Source organism: Aquila chrysaetos, chromosome 9 (assembly GCF_900496995.4).
Source record: "Aquila chrysaetos chrysaetos chromosome 9, bAquChr1.4, whole genome shotgun sequence".
Classification (NCBI taxonomy): Eukaryota; Metazoa; Chordata; class Aves; order Accipitriformes; family Accipitridae; genus Aquila; species Aquila chrysaetos.
The window spans coordinates 10974354-10992685 of record NC_044012.1 but is presented as its reverse complement, the minus strand read 5'-3'; the positions used below and the strand labels follow the sequence as shown (position 1 = coordinate 10992685).

At 42.6% G+C, this 18332-nt stretch overlaps 1 protein-coding gene across 2 annotated transcripts in view; it reads right to left on the bottom strand.

The window, feature by feature from the left end:
• Positions 1 to 18332, bottom strand: part of LOC115346284 (WT1 interacting protein) — an 88126-nt gene that overhangs the window by 9344 nt on the left and 60450 nt on the right. For both annotated transcript variants that reach the window (XM_030026156.2, XM_030026158.2), the window contains 3 exons: positions 17295 to 17362; positions 3462 to 3524; positions 855 to 985 (listed from right to left, as the gene is read on the bottom strand). In XM_030026156.2, coding sequence (XP_029882016.1) covers positions 855 to 985; positions 3462 to 3524; positions 17295 to 17362 — 262 coding nt within the window. The remainder of the gene's footprint in view (positions 1 to 854; positions 986 to 3461; positions 3525 to 17294; positions 17363 to 18332) is intronic.

The following is an 18332-nucleotide window of genomic DNA, read 5'->3' as shown; positions in this document are numbered from 1 at the left end:
CCTTTCTCTTACCTTCCTTTACTCATAAAGCCATTCAAATTCTTTCAGAGACTCACTGTTTTGACTGCAAAGCAGCTCCTAATTTGGGGACTGTCACCATCTGACATCAGGAAGACATAACCATGCTAAATAGGAGAGGGGCTGATCATAGCTAGGATCTACTTAAACCAAATACATCAACTGGTCTTATTATCCACAGCTGCATTTTATGACAATCACTGGGCCAACATTCACTCTATCCTTGTAACACAGTCAGCTTGGTAGCAATAGGGTTGAGTTCAGAGTGATTTACTCTTGCTGCATAAGCTGAGTTATTGGTTGACTGGAGCTAATTCACATTGCCTTTGAGGGGGAGAAGAAAGGAGTCCAAAAGCAATCACTTAAACCACAAAACTTTGTGTCAGGTGAGGCTAAAATCATTCTAACACTAGCTGCTAATTACATGTCTACTGCCCAGTCTAGGTTAACCTAACTTACGCTTACTGGTGTCACACACTTACCAGAACCTCAACTATTAGAAACAGCAAGCAGAACCTACCACCACTTGCAGAATTAGCCTGATCTAATTAGTATTTGAAGTTCTGAAAGAAGTAGAGAAAGAGCCACCAGAGAAGTACATCCTCTGACACAACTTGTTTTTCAACCTCACCTGGCCACCGTATGCCACACTGGGCCCATGAAGTGACCTTTAATATAACTTTAAAATACTTTACAAATGCAACATGTGAGAGGAGCACTCTAGGAGCATCTGAGCAAATAGGAACTACCCTTTTTATATACTACAAGGCTTATAACTTAACCAATAATTTAACTACTATAATCTTTCCAAGCACGCAATGGATTTGTGGACTTACGTATGGTAGTCTTTGACACAGTAAATATTGTTCTCCACATCAACAGTAAAGGGGACTCCATCCAAACATTCGTTACACACCACGCAGCGGAAGCAGCCGGGATGGTATGACTTTCCAAGGGCCTGTAAGATCTTAAGAGGCAAACAGCAAAATAAGTGGATGCATGATTACATGAGATGCCCCCCATATACTGCTGTGTCTGACTCAATAATGACAGTGAGAAAAGCACTTCAGGATGAAATTACCACTCTGCGGATCTGTCAGCAAGGGGCTTTTTAAAACAATCAACTTGCTTATTTCAGTGGGTTTCAGTAGGCTCCCAATAAAGAGAGAGAACTGTGAAAATCAGGCAAACGCCCATCAGTCTTAGCTCTGCAGGGCCAATACTGCCAACAGAAATTAAAAACGGCTTCAGAGGCCACTTCTTGGCAAATCCGTTGCAGCCAAATACAAGTTACTGGGATACAGTGTTAATTCACAAAACTTAACAGGCTGTGACAGACAGGCTCCAAAGCAGTCATTACTCAAACTTAAAATAACAAAACAAGCAAATAAATAGGTGTCCCTTTATTAATTAAGGATCCTAATCCACCACAGTTACTGACTGGTTATCGCTCAGTTATAGGGGCCCATCGGTTTCTGTTAAAATTCCATCTGTATCCATGTGTTTGGATACAGATCCATCCATGTGCCCAGGCTTTTCCCATGCTGACCTTCCCTGTTGCATTTTAAAGGTTTCAACAAAAGGCCTGATGCAGTCTCAGCTACACTACTACAGAACAGATCCCCTCCCTCCTGGTGTCCTCCTATGTAATGCTCAGCGCAGCACTGGGGCATATATCAAGGAGGATGCGCCAAGCCCATGAACAAGCCTCTGGGTAGAGTGAAACATGGTATCATCTTCAGGCAGCTCTGAACAGGTTATAGCACCAATTGCATACATTTCCAGTGTAAGAAATACCTTTGGAAGGTAATTTCAAAAAGTTATCTGCTAGCAGCAGTGCTCAGCTTAGAGGTGCTAATAAGCTGGAGATGAAAAATCTCCACAGGCCAAGCTCTCACGGCCCTGTAGATGATTCTATGAATAAAGATCAAATTAACAGGAAATAAGAAGTGGCGCATAGGAAAAACGCAGAGTCAGTTTAACCCTTTTCCCCCCTGTAATGAAGCCCTATAGGTCTCCATTCAGTGAGTGGCATCAGACTCCATTTGGTTTGCAAGCCTGTTCCTAGCCAGAAACAACTCGTCTCTGTGTGTGTGTTGCTATCTAGGCAGCTACATAAGACACACTGTTAGCCCGGCATGGCTGTGCAGCCACCCCTTTGCAGGAGCAACTCGTAATTCAACTGCACTTTCAGCTTTGAACAGCTTCTGTTGTGCCCAGGCCTGTGGGGCTGCAGCTCTCTGCTCCTTAGCTGTACACAGGCACCGCTACTGTGCAGGCATGTTTGTTGTTACGTGCGCTCCCAGGGAGGAACACGAAGGAATTAGCCAAATAAGACTGCTTAATTCCTCGAGATCCCAGAGCTGTTTCCTTTTGTCAGAGCACACTTGCCGATGGGAGAAAGGCAGACAAGCACCTGCCAAGCTTCCAGCTACTGAGCTCCACCAACGAGATATTATGGACTCTTGCCTGGATTCTGCAATTAATGGCCAGCTCAAAGCATGCAAGTCAGGATACCCCTCCCCCTCCCAGCATGACACAACTCTAGAAATTTGCTCTTGGGCTAAAACGAACAATATCCTTGTCCAACCAGTGGTGCCAGGATATGAGCCAGAATCCTCATTAGTGAAGTCTCCGTTCCAGCTCCTACTGAACCTCCGTGTTTGCAATGCAATAGCTACTTCTATTAGGCATACTGAGGTTCATATACATTTTAAAGCAAGAGGAAAATAGATATACTACATGATCTGCACATCTTCAATGTGCAAGCCACTTAATTTGGTTTGTTTGGGAATTTCTGCTTAGGAAGAACAGACTAAATTCTTCCTACTTTCACTCACTGAAATGATGCCAGCAGTATCTGGTCCAACCCATAGCCCTTTGATTATTTTTTTTTAATATAAAAGTAACTCTGACTACTGGCTCCCTACAAATCCCAGTGGCAATAATGCATTTTAACTGACATGGAGCAAGTGGCAGAAGGTAAAGAAAACAAGTCACAGAGCAGGTAACAAACCTCAGGACTACTGATAACGTCCCTCTCCTCTCTAGCCCAGATTCCATCCACTTGACAGAGCTCTTGCTATTCTACTGTCTTACAGAGCACAGCCTCTGTTTTCTTTTACCATATTCTCCTACAAAGCTATGCTGTATTGTCACCCTTTAGTATTAAAATTCTATTTATCTTTTTTTTTTTTAAACTGGCATTTGGCAGAACAACAGCCTCCCATGATCTCAGGTAGAAAAGAAGCCAAATTTACTGTACTTAATAGTAATAGAGCATGAAGATACTTTTATTTACTGCCTCAGTTAAAAAAATTACCTTGACAGCAGTGAAGACACAATGATAGTCTTACTAGGGAAAAAGCACAACGTCTCACAGTGCACTACCCAACGTACATGAAAAGCAAGCTACCCCGCAGTTAGGAATTTAGGTCTCTTACCATTTCCATTATGAGGTGTCCACAAACAAAGCACTTGTCCGCTGTTTGCTGAAAACCTGAATACTGTTCAAACGACAGAAAAGAAAGGATTATTAGTAGCCACTCCTCTAGCTGCAGAAATACCTTTTAAGTCAACGCTGCGCTATTTTCCAGCCTGTGCCATGTATGATAGCAAACTATACAATAGGTTTGGGAGACAGGAACTCAGAAGCCTTTGCTCTGCTCTGGCAGCATGCTCAGATAACAGCTTGGCCTTCTGATCCACTGCAGGATTTCCACTGAGATTTCCAATGTAACAATATTATTTTAAGTTTGATTTTTATTTTTGAAGCCTATTTGGTGAGTTTGCATTTGGCATGCTGGAATTAGCTTGATTTCACTCTTTGGTTGTTGTTGAGGAAGTAAGTAACATAGGACTTACCTCCCAACTCCTGCTCAAATTAGTGACCAGATGCTTACTGACCTCAGATTTTGGACCTATATTTCACTCGGTGCTATATGCAGGCCAGGGAGGATTTAGCTGCCTCATGGATACCAAGCTTTTTATCCAGGGAAGAATCTAAAAGTCCAGTCGTAGGAACTTGGGCCCCCTGCACAATGTGGGCACCAGTAGGGTACCTCAGAAAGATGATACAAACCCCAACCGTCAGCCCGTGCTCCATCCTGCAGTGGGAAACGGGAAGGCTGGGCAGGCCTGGCGCCAGAGACCGCTCAGGTTCGGTGCCTGGGGCATGGCAGCAGGGAGATGCTTCACCCACTTGGGACCAAAGCTCTGTGTTCCCTGCCTGAGTGTTTTTGACCTTAACTCTGTACTTGCGTCCCCAAAGCAGATCCTGTTTCGGATGCCAAAGTCTGTCTTTAGCCCTGTGTTTAGAAGTATACAAAAAAAAAAAAAAAAAAAAAAAAAAAAAATCAAGGTTATCAGGCCAGACGACTGACCTACCAAACAACTACCCCACAGGCAAGAGGCCTTAAGAACTCCAGCCATGTAATTTCGAAACTGGTATTTGCAGTGGCTGAACTTTATCCTCACCCACTGCAGTCCCCTGCAAGTGAAGTGCTGCATGTGCATTCTTTCCTGCCAGAGGGACAGGGTGCCCAGTTATTTGTACAGTATTGCACAGTGATGCTTATTTCAGCAATTAAGGTTGTAGCAAAGCTCACCTGAAATGTGCTTCAGTTGCACAAGATAAAATACAGGGAATGGGGAGGATGAGTGTAAACTGGACTCTTCTCCCAGAGCACAGGTTAACTGGCTCAGGCATCTAATGCATCCTCAGAGCCTCAGCCCAACAGAGTTTACGGCTTGCTCCATTCCCCCCTTGATTTAGTGGGGATTAACTGTCCCCTCACTTCAAAAGCCAGTGTTCCCAGCCTAGAGCTGCCATATGTTTTCCTTTTTATCGGTGTGAGGGGATTACATGTTATTTCAGATCAATAGGTTGGAGACAAAATTATTGTTGCTATGCAACGAAGTGATTATGAAGGAAAAGGTCTCGCAGACACTTTGATGGGCGCAGAAAGTCAGTAAATGACGGTATAGCAGCTGTCACAGCTCCAAATTTACTATGCACTAAGGAACACAGCTCATGCAATCTTAAACTTTGAAACTTCATCAAAAGACACCAGGGTGTTGAGGAACAAATACAGAGGCAGACAGTCCTAGCTGGCTATTTCTGCAAGATACTGTTTTTTTTCTTTTTTCTTCTTCTTGCTGATGCAGAAAAAAATGCCTCACTGCTTGGGATGCTTCTTGGCTGCACTGTATCTGAGTAACCATCTGGCTAGACTATTTCCTAAGGTTGCAAACTCGAGGGTTACTGGAAAACAGGTGGGTAGGTCCTAGTGGCGCAGACAGCAGAGGATTAACAATAGTACAAACCCAGCTAATTCTGAAATCCTGCTGGAATGAATTTACTAGTACCATCTGGCTGTCATTTGATAAGGAATGCAAAGGAGCATTTACCCAGCTATTGATTAAGAGGGAACATTATTCCCCAGGAACAGAATGGCATAGTGGTCAGATTAATCTCATTTATTTATTGCTAACTAGATTGTCATAAATTACACTGTTTGTCAGAAAGAAAGGTTTTGCTGACACAAAATCACTCTTTATATGACTAACCCTATTAAATTAAAACCATGATTTGTTTTTAACAAGAGAATTGTTATTTGTCAAACACATCCAGAACTGGATTACCCAATTAAGAACACTTTGCAAAATGGCAGTGAGTCTAATAGCAGTGATAAAATATTTCATGGGCTCAGGGAGCTGTCCTTTACTGCTACACTCTTCTGATCACAGTATTGATCCCAGACAAACTAGAGACCTGATTCAGAGAGATCACTGTTTTGGATTCAGCTCTGCTTGAGCTTTAAATCTATTTGTACTGGAAAAGAAGAACAGCCTCAGATCCCAGCAGCACTGTTTTCTACATGTTGGTAGTACTGCAGACACTGCTGTTTAAAGGTAAACAAGAAATTATTTTCTCTACATTTTTGTAGCTCACCTGTCAACTTCTGCTTTGCAGTGTTTGTTCTTAACTTGGAAAGTTCAAACAGGGCTGTTGTGCTAAGTTTTCAATTTTAGAAGCAGAACTTAGAAACAAAGTCTTAAAACACTAATGAAAATCGGCAACATCTGTCTTTGAAGCGCTTGATTATTATTAACCCACACAAATCTTGCGTGTGCAACGAAAGAGAAGTTGTGACTTGCTCCAGACAGCACACAAGGCAGAATGGCCTCATTTATTATCTCTCAACACACCCAAGAGCCTCCCCAGTGCGGGGTTCCTAGCGTGGCTGGGTGGAAGAAGCACTGGTCCCCCAGAGCCTGTGGACTAGGTCACTGCAAGAGAAGAGGAGGGTATGCTCTACAGGCCTGCAGCCTCTTTTATTACTGACATAGTTGGAGCGGGGAAAAGAGCTTTTGCGCACATCAGCCCTCCCTTGCAATCTGGAGACGTGAAAAACAGATTGAGGTGAAACAGCGAAGTAATACAGGCTGACAGGCAAGACCCTAGTGGAGAAGCCAAATCACAGCTATGCTTCCTGTACACGTAGTATTTTATACATACAATTTCATTTAGGATGTAAGCAGTACTGAGCTCAATTCTAGCCTTACTCTATATGGGTTTCATACATGCCAGTTTAAAAAAAAACAACAAAAAAAAAAAAAAGTAAAAAATTTTGTTGGCAGACCAGTAAGATGATGTAAATACAAACCAATCTCAAACTGGACAGAAACTTTCAGAAGTCTACAGACAGTCCGTACCCAGGACAAACAGGAAGTGTAATTTTGAACTTTCCCAAATATTCATTATAGATGCTCATTAAGCATATATAAAAACATTGAAAGAAGTTGTTATAACAAGAAGAGCTCGGAAATTCAAAGTTGAAAATGAAGTGTTATCCTTTCCTCTCACTTCTGTGACTTAGAAATAAGATGTTAGTTAGTTATCGGGATGCAAAGAAGATAAATGCATGTTGAAGAGCCGGTATATTATTTTTCCTGATTTCTTAGTTTGATCCCAACTGTTTTCTCCCATATTCACCTTGTCCTTGACTTCTCTCCCAGGATAATAAAATCTCACTTTATGTGCATGAATCAAGACTTTGTAATCAAGCTCCCCAATGATACACTTATATAAAATAAGACTCTGGGAAACTAAATAAACCTTGAGAAATATGTTAATTATGTTAGAATAGAAGAGTAAAAATAAAGTAGAAGACTTGGCTGGCTGAACTTTTCTTTTGTTTGCTGTCCACTATACTTTGATTATCAAACGGGCAAAAAAATCTCTAATGATTCTGTCCAACAGTCTTTGTTTCAATGTAAGAGGAAAACAAGTCCCCTTCTGTCCTGAATATTTAGGCCTGTTAGTGTCCTCCTGTGATAATCTTGGGGTTTATAACTCTTCTGTCTAACGTGCAATATATCCAAAAGAAATTAACAATGAATTTTGAGCATATAATGAACAATTATGCATGGAGGATAATCCCACCAAGTACTATGAGAAACAATTTCTCCTGTCTGCCCTCAATCCTGTAACCAATCTTGGTTGTCTACCCAGGGTCTTTTAAAGCTTGATGTTCTCATCATGATTTTCAAAAGCAAAAACATTCAGAAAATAGCACGCCTGAAAAAGGCTTCAGGACCCAAAGTTTCTACCTTAGGCAATGTCAGATCTTTGAAAAGACATGTCGCTTCTTCTCCTTCGCATGCCTAACCGTGCCCAAGGAGAGGCTGATGCCCTTCCCTGCTGTTACGCACTCAACAAAGCAAAACCCTCCTCCTGGAAACAGACCCTGGAATCTCATTCCAGCCCATTTTCTTCTTTGATGAGGATGTTCAAAACCTGCTAAAGGTTTGTGCAAGCGATTGAGTGGGTTACATTTCAGTAGGTGTGGCAGTTGCTGCCCCGGTAATGGTATGAAGCCGTAAAAACTACAATTCACTGTTACAGCACTGCAAGGTCACCGAATGTGATTGCTCAGCCTAGGCTTGCGATTCCTACTCTTTTATGCTTTAAGGGCTTTTGAGAGGGATGATCAGGAGTTTTTGCCAAAATGCTTCAGGCGTTTAATTCTGAAAACTAATTTCTGAATTGGGTGCTATGCTAATAATGTATTCCAACCCCAGGCTGCCTGTAATCCCTCACAGACTCTCTTCTCCTTGGTTTCCCATTAGCAGAGCATCTGTCTTCTCACTGCTTTATTGTTTGCTCTCTGCATGGGACCCTTAGAACATGGGACACAACAATGCAAGAAATTCATGGGATCACGTTAAGAGAGGGACAGAATATCAAATTTGGTTTCATGCAGATGAGGTTTTGTTGATGTTGGTTTTTTTTTTTTTTTTTTGGTTTTTTTTTTTTGTTGTTGTTTTTTTTTTTTTTTTTAACACACATATTTAAATGCTCCGATTAAACGGAACTGAACAAAATGGGGCCTTCTCAGGCTCAAAGATACGGGAGCCTCATGGCAGGTGGCAGGGATTAAACTAAAGGAAAATCGTCTAGAACTTTACTCTTCATCTCACTCAGACCCTTTCATATATCCTGTTGCTTCACCCAGTCTTGCTGCCAGTGAGGAAACACTACCGCAGCAGCTTTTCTTCTTGTGTTTCCACTTTGTTATGTTTGAAGGACATGGGTAGGGCAAGGATGGACTTCATGTTCTGCACAGAGGTAGTTGGTCTGGCCATGCACAAAACTGTTGCCAAAAATCAGGAATTCAGCTGGCAGCTAACTTTGCCTTAGCAGTCAGGCATTTTACAGCCTCTGAGAAGGGAATAGCCATTTACTTCCTAGAGAGCCTACAGAGACCCATGTGTGAGCACTCACCAAGGCTACTTTTACTTTCTGTCTGATTAATTAAGAGCCAATAATGATTTTCTTACCTAGATCTTCCTTAGACAAACTCCTGTGGAAGCTTTGCGGTGACAATGATCAAGAAAAAAGCCCGAAGCAACAACTTTAACTCTGCATCATATCATACAGCCCAAAATCTATTAACTTGATTCACATTGTACAGCACTTCATATTGCACAGCGCTATACTCTTGCTGTGAGTTATTTATTGTCATTGCTACTATCTATTATGTACACTGCAAGAGAAACTGTCCCCATTAGAACATATCCTCCCAGGAAAGAAAAAAATCTGCATTTTATTCAAAACACTTGTTGAAAGATTTCAATTTGAAACATAACAACAACTAATACCAATGTTTACTACAGAAGTGGAAACACACCACTTTCTCACTTTTTTTTCTAATTCTCCCATAGAAAAAAAATTAGTGCTGTCTGCTTACAAGTGTTTGGCAGGAGTTACACATAATTAGAAAGAGCTCTAGTTCTTTCACGTGTGCTTCAGTTATTGTAATTTACTTTTCAATCTAATATTAAGAAAAATGGGATAATCTGACTTTTTGGATCACCATCTCAAAAGGAAATAGGGGAGTGACTATCTGGCATGAAACCAACTGGACTTTGTAACACACTCTTCAAAACATTCCACTAGCAAATGTAAAGTATGGGATAGTTGCAAAAGCTAGTCCACAGTGATACATCTCAGAAAAAAACCCCATCTTTATCTTTCCTCAGTCTTTTTGTCATGGCCTAGAGAGTGATTCCTGTGGCCCGTTTAACAATCCATAACCCCGGCCAGGAAATGCTGAGCATCCTTTTACAGAATACACACCTTACTCGCACATTGACATTTCATCACATTATGATTATTCTACATTATCACCTGGGTCTAGGTACTGCCTGTGTATTGCTCTTCTATAAACTTGAGAAATTTTTCTGGACTCCAGTTGGTCTCCTATTTCAAAACACCAATTTTCTTCAATTAGCAGAGCTGCAGTTTGCCATGCCATGCAGTGTTTGCAGCATTCACCCTTAGTTTCTCAGCCTTGGTGCCAACATTTTTATATGGGCCCTAGCTTTAAAAATTTGTCCTCTGGGATGAATTCCTGGGAGAAAATCCAGACCTCCCTGAAGTCAATGGGACTTCTGCCACTAGCTTCAATGGACTTGTAACTTCTTGATACGGGATACAGCACTACAGTATTGTGTTGCAATAAGAGGTGAACCCAAACCGCCAGCTCTACGCACTCTTCATGCTGACTCGCATTCAAGTCCAAAGTGCAGAGGCCAATCAATATTTGACTACCCCTAAATATTTTGAAATTTGAATTTTAAGCCCATCTGTAGGCTTGATGCAACACTTCAATTCAGAATACCCCAATTAATCATCATTACTGTCAAATTTGTTTATAAAATAAAACCAGGACTACTGGCATACTACAAACTTAGGAAAAAATACGGAAGGAAAATATCCAAATTTTTTTGGCAGGGAGGGGCTGGAGTGAGACACACACAAGTAACAACATGAACTTTACTCCCTCATGCGCCGATTACAGTAACGGGCTATAATCTGTTTGGCTTTGTTTTCAGTGACAGTATTTGGGAGCACAGCAACACTCGGCATTCATGATGCCTGCGGAACTTGAAAGCACCTCCTGTCCCAACCTAGAGCTGTCAGCACCTTGAAAATGCTCACAGACTTCCTTATAGTTCTGTACATTAGCAATATTGCAGCAAATCCCTTTCTGAGCTTTGATTCCATTATTCTGTTAAACATACCAATAAACACCCATGTCTGTCTGTTCTCTGACTGCAGAATGCATTTTAATAGCAACTCTCCTAAATACAACATCCTGACAGTTATCTGTAACTCCATTTGCTCTGTGATTCCCATTAGATATGAAATGAACACAAGCTGCAATTTCAATCATTTACCTTTTCAACTGAGTCTATTTTTTCTGAGAGAGTCTTGCTTAGCAGCAGTGGGTTCTTTGACTAATGCACTAGTCCCAGTGCTCACCTCCCAAGGGGGATCTCCAAACATTTATACTCACTGAGATGGAAATTCAGGCCTCTGACTCCAGCTGACACCAGCTTCCATTACACTTGATAACAACTATCTTCCTAGGGCCCCAGCAAGTGGGATGGGCCATTTCCCACACTACCAGCCTTGGAAAACAGCATGTGCACAAACTGAGAAGAATAGCCTCGTTAGTATTAATATTTACATTGCAGCCATGCCCAGGGGCCCAAATTAGGGTAAGGGTCCTGTGTTTGGGTGCTACAGAAGATGAAGGTGCAAGCCCTCCCTCTCATGAACCGCCGATCACCCAGCTCGTTGATATCCTATCGCTTTCCCCCATGAAAGGCTGATCATTTCCATTCGTCACCTCCCTACCGGTCTTGCACACCCCGATCCTTTCGCATTTTTACAATCATTGAGAGTGTTACAGCTGTGGATATAATACGAGCCCCTCTATGTTCTCTGTAGCCAACTTTTGCGTTGCAGCAGTCAGCTGTGGAGCAAAGAGGCTACAGCTGTGGCAAGGAGAGCGTCCTGAGCAGGTACCAGTCACTGGTGTAGAGGAGAGAAGGATTAGAAACCAGAGTAGACTGGATGGAGAGGAGAAGGAAGACCTGAGAGGCAGCCTGCAGGCTTGCAAGGCACAGCTCCGTTGGGGCTGTGGGCTGCTCGCCCTCCTTCTACCACAGCCTCAGCCCCAGCCTCTCCCTGGCAGGATGGAACGAGGCCAGGGCAGGGAGCCCCAGAGGCACCAGCACGCAACCATCGCAGGGCTGCCCACCCTCCGGGCTGGGAAGGGCAGAAAGGGGACACCCAAAGGCCTCCTGGAGGCTTGCAGTGCGCTAGGTCTCTCTTTATGGTTGGCATGTGCAAAATGAAGTTTTTAGAGCCTTTCACTCTGAGGATTTATGGGCAAAGTGACAGATCATCCTCCAGTCTTACTCACTGAAATAGATGAACAGCTTTAGATGAAACTTTCAACAACTAATGACAGCAAAGTTAGCCGGAGGCAAAAACCTGGCGTGAAGAAGTTCAGCCTAAATGATTAAATTTGGCAAAGTTATAAGACAGTGAAAGAGATAATCTTAAAAGGGGAAGTTTTGGGTGACCTTAACGCTATGCACTGCAGCTTGTGGTGTCTGTAATAGGTTATTTCCAGAGCATCTTAGTGTCTTCCAGTAGTGCATTAAGCAATGTAACTAACATCTGTCACGAGGTTCATTTTCCCTCTCATCTCCTCCCTGGAGGGAAATCCTCTCATTTCTTAACCTCTACTGGACCCCCACTCAATAATGTTCATTACCTCAAGAGAAAAAGGAAAAGTCTATCAAGGAGGGGGAAAAGGAAAAAAAAAAAAAAAAAAGAAAAAAAAAGAGAGATAATAGATCTAAGATTCAGGCTGCTTTAGTGACATTTTTAAAGTCTTTTTTGCCAAGAAAAACAGTAATTTCTTTTAAATTTCTTTACGTGATATTTGAGCATTGAAAAGGAAAGACAAATTAAAATTATTGAGCTATTTTTCCTTCACCCATGATTATGCAGCAATTTATCAACAAAATGGAACAAGAACATCTGACTCGGATTATTTATTATACAGTAAGGCATTTATTTTTTGTTCACTTCACCAGGAACAGTGTCCCTGTTATGGCTAGTTAGCCATCTGTGTCCTAAGAGCTTTCAGGGAAGGATTAAACTGTCATTTGTTTTATTTCCTTTCATGAAATAACTATCCTAACAGGGGTGAGGCAAGACTTGGATATTGCTGGACTTGCTACCTTAAGGTGGCATGAAAAAAAGAGTAACTGGATCTTCCCTGGAGCTAAAGCAAAGCAATGAAAAGTCTGGGGTTTTGGTTTTGTCCTTTTTACTCCTTACACTCAGGAACACGCAATATTGCTACTGAAGCGCTCCTACTGGAAATTGCATAGATTAGGCAATCTCTACACCCTGCTTAGGCAGAAGTGGAATTATCTGTGGATTTTTTAAAAATCTAATTCATTCACTACTTTTAGCCAATATGACTTGGGTTTAAGCACTGAGAGAATATGCAGCTAATCAGGGCTGGAAGCAGGAGGCTGACAAAAATGAACAAAGAAGGAAGAGGTATGCCATGTCCTCCAGGTGGTAAGGGTTTACCAGCCCTCACCCATCGATTCGCAACCCCCCACACAAAAGGCAGGCACCGTTCTTGTGAGGACAACCGCGGCACATGGCATCCCTTCCCCATCTACAACTCCAGAAGTGGGTCTAAAAACTTCTAGCACTTCTTCCGTGGAAAGAATGAGCAAAATAAGCCGCCTGATTCAGAGAAAGATAATCTGTGCCCTCAGTAAGAGCAAACATGTGGGAAAACTATTTGCTAGAAGAATGTACCTTGTGGCTATTGCCAAAGGTTTTGATGGGTGTATCTGCGCTTTGGATAGCTTTATGGCTGCACAGTGGAAATTGCTTATAATGAATAACATCTACATTTCTCTAACACCTTTCGTCCAGAAATCAAAAGCACTTTTCAAAGAAAGGGCCAGATCTTGAATGCTTGATGCTAGTAGCTACTCATGTCATGCTTTTACGACCAATTTTTTTTGAAACAACTTGGTAGCCAAAGCTCTCTGGCACTTGCTATGCTTTAAGAGACAACTGAGCTCTCTTAAAAGATGGGACCCACACAGCATTTCACCACTGAAGTGCAACTGCCTCAGGGGTGGAAGAGATGCAACCAGCACTGTGCTGAACCTCGAAAGGGACAGTTTAGCCAAGGAGGGCAAGCCCTGCTCGTACAACAGGTGCCAAACATTTATAAGGATCAGGTAATGGCTTTTCTCAGGGTCTTGGCTTCAAGGACCATACATAATATTGCAGTGAATTCTACATACTCTCTTTGATAGAGAGAAAGAGCTGATCTGGCTTGAGTGAGTGGGAGTTAAAGAACCAGGTATCGCATATAAGCCATCAACTACATTTCTGGAGACTCTGCTCCAGCAAAAGCCGTTCTGACAGAAAACAGCAGTATTGCAGGAGACTTAAAATACTGACATCTATAGGATGTTAAACATTTCTAACAGTTACAATAAGAAGAAACCCATAATTAATACCCATTCTTCCCTAAAATTTCGTACATTGACTGGTTCACAGCAAGAACCAGTTCAGCTTTTCTGCCCGTTGTCGTTCGTGTGCTATTAACTGCAGTCCAAAGCGGGAATTACTGCAGTCTCTGTGTCTTGCCTGGACTGGCCAGAAGGACATCCCCAGTATGATGCCAGGGATGATGGGGAAGCACCTGCAGCAAATTAATGGGATACACAGAGGCAGCAGTGGGGATAGACAGAGCTCTGCAAGAATTACAGCCCTCAGCTCTGCCCTGTGCTGCCTGCTGAGGGTGGGAAGGGGACGGGCTCTCCCCCAGGTAGCAGGGAGGCTTCAGCCCACTACCACCCCTGCTCTCCATTTGCATTACATTTGCAAGTCAGCTGCTTCCCATCAGCATGCCTCTCGCTGGGAGGGCAAATGAGGGGCTCATTCAGACCACTGCTGCTTTGGCGGGACTGTCAGCAATGAAACATCAACTCCTCACATCTGTCCCTGGGAATCCTGCTGTTGCAAGCCTAACCATGTACACACAGGCCCTTCCAATTCAGTTGTTATTACATGGATTTCACCAAAGACCCCAGTGTGACAGCACAGTACCTCCTGCCCAAATTTTCTGAAGCTGCTCTGCTTTCTAATTCCTGTTATGTTTGTGTCATACTTGAAATAACCTGGTCACAAGCTGTGGGGTTGCAACTCCACAGAGCTGTGACCAGGCTCCCATACCTATAGGAGCAGCTAATTCTCCTGATCAGTTCCCAGGCAAACAAAAGCCAAGGAAGAGCAAGGACACCAACAGGAGACTATTTTCTTAGAAGGAATACAATTATAACATAGATAGACCGCCTCTGTTTACCTCCCCAAATTAAAATCGCCTTTTTCTTATGCTTTTACCTAAGAATGAGACCACAATGTGATCCACTTTGCTTCTGATTGCATTTACTGGCCAGAGAGAGGCTGCAACGAGCTGAGAGAGAAGTCTCCCAGTGCAAGAATGGTCAAAGGTAGGAGCATGTACTCACACAGCTGCTATAGGGCAGGGCAGAGGCTTGCAGAGAGGGAGGAGGCATGTCTCTGTGGAAGACCTGTGGATTCAGGGCTATGGGAAAACTCCACAGACTGTTATGATGCATAGCAGCTCCTACAGCTCTGCTGGCACTCTCTTCTTGGCCTGCAAAGCTTGCATGGTAGTGGTCAGAGGACAACGTGCAAGATCAGCCTAATTCACCCTCAAGCAATTCCTCCTCCCCCAAACCACCCCTTCCCCACCATCTTTAACTTCCCTAACATCCCATTACTATACTGTCAGCAGGGAATCCAAGCTGCACTAAGATTTGGAGGTACGGTGGAGACTGAAATTCTCAGTTATACAGAAAAAGCATTTGGCTATCTGCTTTGGACTGAAAACACTTCTTTTTAGAGAGGATTGGGGGTTTCCAAGTGGTTAGGAGCAAGACCTGGGAATATGAAGTAGTTAAAATAATTTCCTTTTTAATTGCTACTTTGCAGCCTTTTCCTCTGACTTTTAGAAAAGCTTTGAGCTTTCTCTGTCCACAGAACTCTAAAATAGGCAAAGTTGTTTTATTAGGGAAACAAGACAATTCCTAGCCTTTTGCTCAGGGGAAGCTGAGAGAAGATGAAATCGCCTTCTGAGAAGCAGCTGGCTTAACGCGGGCAGGGACAACATCAGAATTTGATTTCTTTTGCTGACTTCTGCAGCAGTGAGTCCCTTGGTCTGCTTCTCTCCCAACCCCTCAGTGCTACTGAGAATCTGCTAAGACACACCTGTGGGAGGTTTGGGTTTTTAAATCTGTGCCTTAAATGTCCCAACAGTTCCCTAACTTGCAGAAAGTTTATTCCTATCAGGTCCTTAACCTCAGTTTTCTTGGGAAAATCACTGCAAGTAACTCCCTTCAAAAGCCTACTACAGAACATGTCTAAGAACTAAGGATGTTTCCCCCCCAAACCCTTGAAAACTGAGTGTTCTCCAAAAGATTGAGATTTTTAGATTTAAAATTCCCATGTTTAGGGAAATTACAAGCTGATAACAACATTCATGTCACTAAGTCTGGATGAAAGATTTTGATCATGGGGAAAATACATTCCGACACAGTTCAAAATAAAAATCTCAAAGGTTTGAGCCCCTCCATCTCACACTCCACCTCTTCTACCTCTCCCTGTGCTTCTGCAGAAACACAGGAAAGAAAAAAGCAAGGGAGAAAAAATAATTTTCTCTCCACAATGCAAGCAAAACAGTAACACATTGCAATTCTAACAAGAAACTTATTTTCTGCACAAAATACAATTTGCTCTTTTCAACAGGCTCCAGCTGTGGTAGGCTGAAAGTAAAGGTGTAACACATGAAGGCAAACATGGCTTATATTTTAGGAATTTCCATTATTTTTATGGATTGCCTTGATGAGAAATGCATTTGCACACTCTGAACTGCCAGTAACATTTTTGTTGTGGGATGTACTTTGAATAATTCCTTTGCAAAAACCATGGCCATATATTCATTAGAAATGGAAAGTCATTCTGGAAGACTCAAGCTTCTAAATGAATGGTATTTCAATAAATAAAGGTGGCATAAATTCAGCATACTGATTCTCCAATTCATCATCCTCTAAGCTAAAATATATCATTCCTCTCTACTTTCAATTCCCAGCCATGCCATCCTCTTTATCTTAATTATAAATGGTCTGCCACTTATCAAGTCATTCTCTGTGTACTGCACAATCCTCACCCTTAATTGCACAAATATTTTATTTTTGGAACAACACAGCTCAGCAACAAGCTTCATTTTTCTATGCATGACTCAGTCTCTATTAAAGTAAAGCGTTTATAAAAGCTACGGGCGCATGGAGAGAAAATTAGTTGCTCCTCCGTGGCTAACAGTTTTTAGCTAATCACAATGCAGTTCCACATCACTCCGAGCAGAGCAGTGATTAAAACTGCGCCTGCAACAAAGCAACATTGTACACAGCGATGACGTGCTCCAGTCAAAAACGTCTCCCCTCTTGTTATGATTGGTATTCCCCAGATGTTTGACTTTAAGCTCTAGCTTGGCAGGCAAGGCTTTGTGGCTGCAATTCAAGTCCCAGGCTTGAGCAGCTCCAGTGTTTACTCTCATAATTTACACTTTGTGATGGCTTATAGACAGTTATGTACTTGGTTTCATAGCCACCACTTCAAACCAAGGGCCTGATCCTGCCTTTATAGAGCTAGTGGTAAATGCTTTCCAATTCCAGCACTGGCAGGAGGCCCCAGATGACTAAACCGTCTCTCAAAGCAAACAAGCCAATATAAAAGAACAATTTAGTTTAAAAACAATAAAAAAAATGCCTGAAATCTTACTTACTAGGAAGTCTTCTTCACAGTACACCTTGCCATTGACATTGTAGAATGCTTTTCCTCGTAGTCTTCTCCCTGTTAAAACATAGTACCGTCAGAATTTTGTGCTCCGTCCCCAAACCCAGTCGTTCAGGATGCAAAGTGAAAAGCACACCCTGCTGCGCCTGTATGCATGGCCAGTTCTTGGCCCCTCTCCTCCCCGAAGGGTCCATCCAGAGACATGGGTGAGGGTTAGGCTCTTGGCTCCATTGTCCCTTAACAAACTCCTTATCAACTAAATATTACTTCTAAGTGCAGGTTACGGAACCCAGCTGATACCAGTTCCTGGAAAATCTGACATATAAACCCAAAAATGATTATTCTGGGGAGAAAGGCTCAGTTATAAATTGAGACAATTTTCTTAGCAGGTGAAATCACAGCAGGCATGCATCCACTGCAATCAACATCAGCAACGTGTTTGTCTCCGAAGGACCAAACAAGGGATACTGCATATGGATGGTTCCTGTCAGCTTTAAAAATATTAATACATTAATCAATGCCACAGCAACTACACCCACAGCTCCCTGTGATACTAAAGCAGTACAAGGCACACATGATGGAGGGATGGGCAGAAAAATCCCACTGAAAACAAGAGATTTCATTTTCAAGTTTGAACATTTGCCATTTCATTAGCACTGGCGGAAGTCTATTGACAAAGCCTGTGATCATCGTTAACTGATGGTTCCCTTTACAGCTAAGAAATGCACAACAGACTCCAGAGAGTCCCAACAAAAAGGATTAAAACCAGGAATTCAAAAACCACTGAGCCCAACCAGTTTTTACACACAGCAGATCGGATCTGTCTAACACCAGAGCTGCTCCATTGAAAGCAATGCCATTTTATCAGTGCAAAACCAGAGAGGCAGAAGGGAAACCACACTCACCCTGACTCACCTTATTCCCACTCTGTGCCAGGGTCCCGCTGGCCAAAGCTCCCAAGCATTTGGGTGCTCTCACAAGCCATTTTCAGCCTTGGCAAGCAGATGGCATGGTGCCTACTACAGGC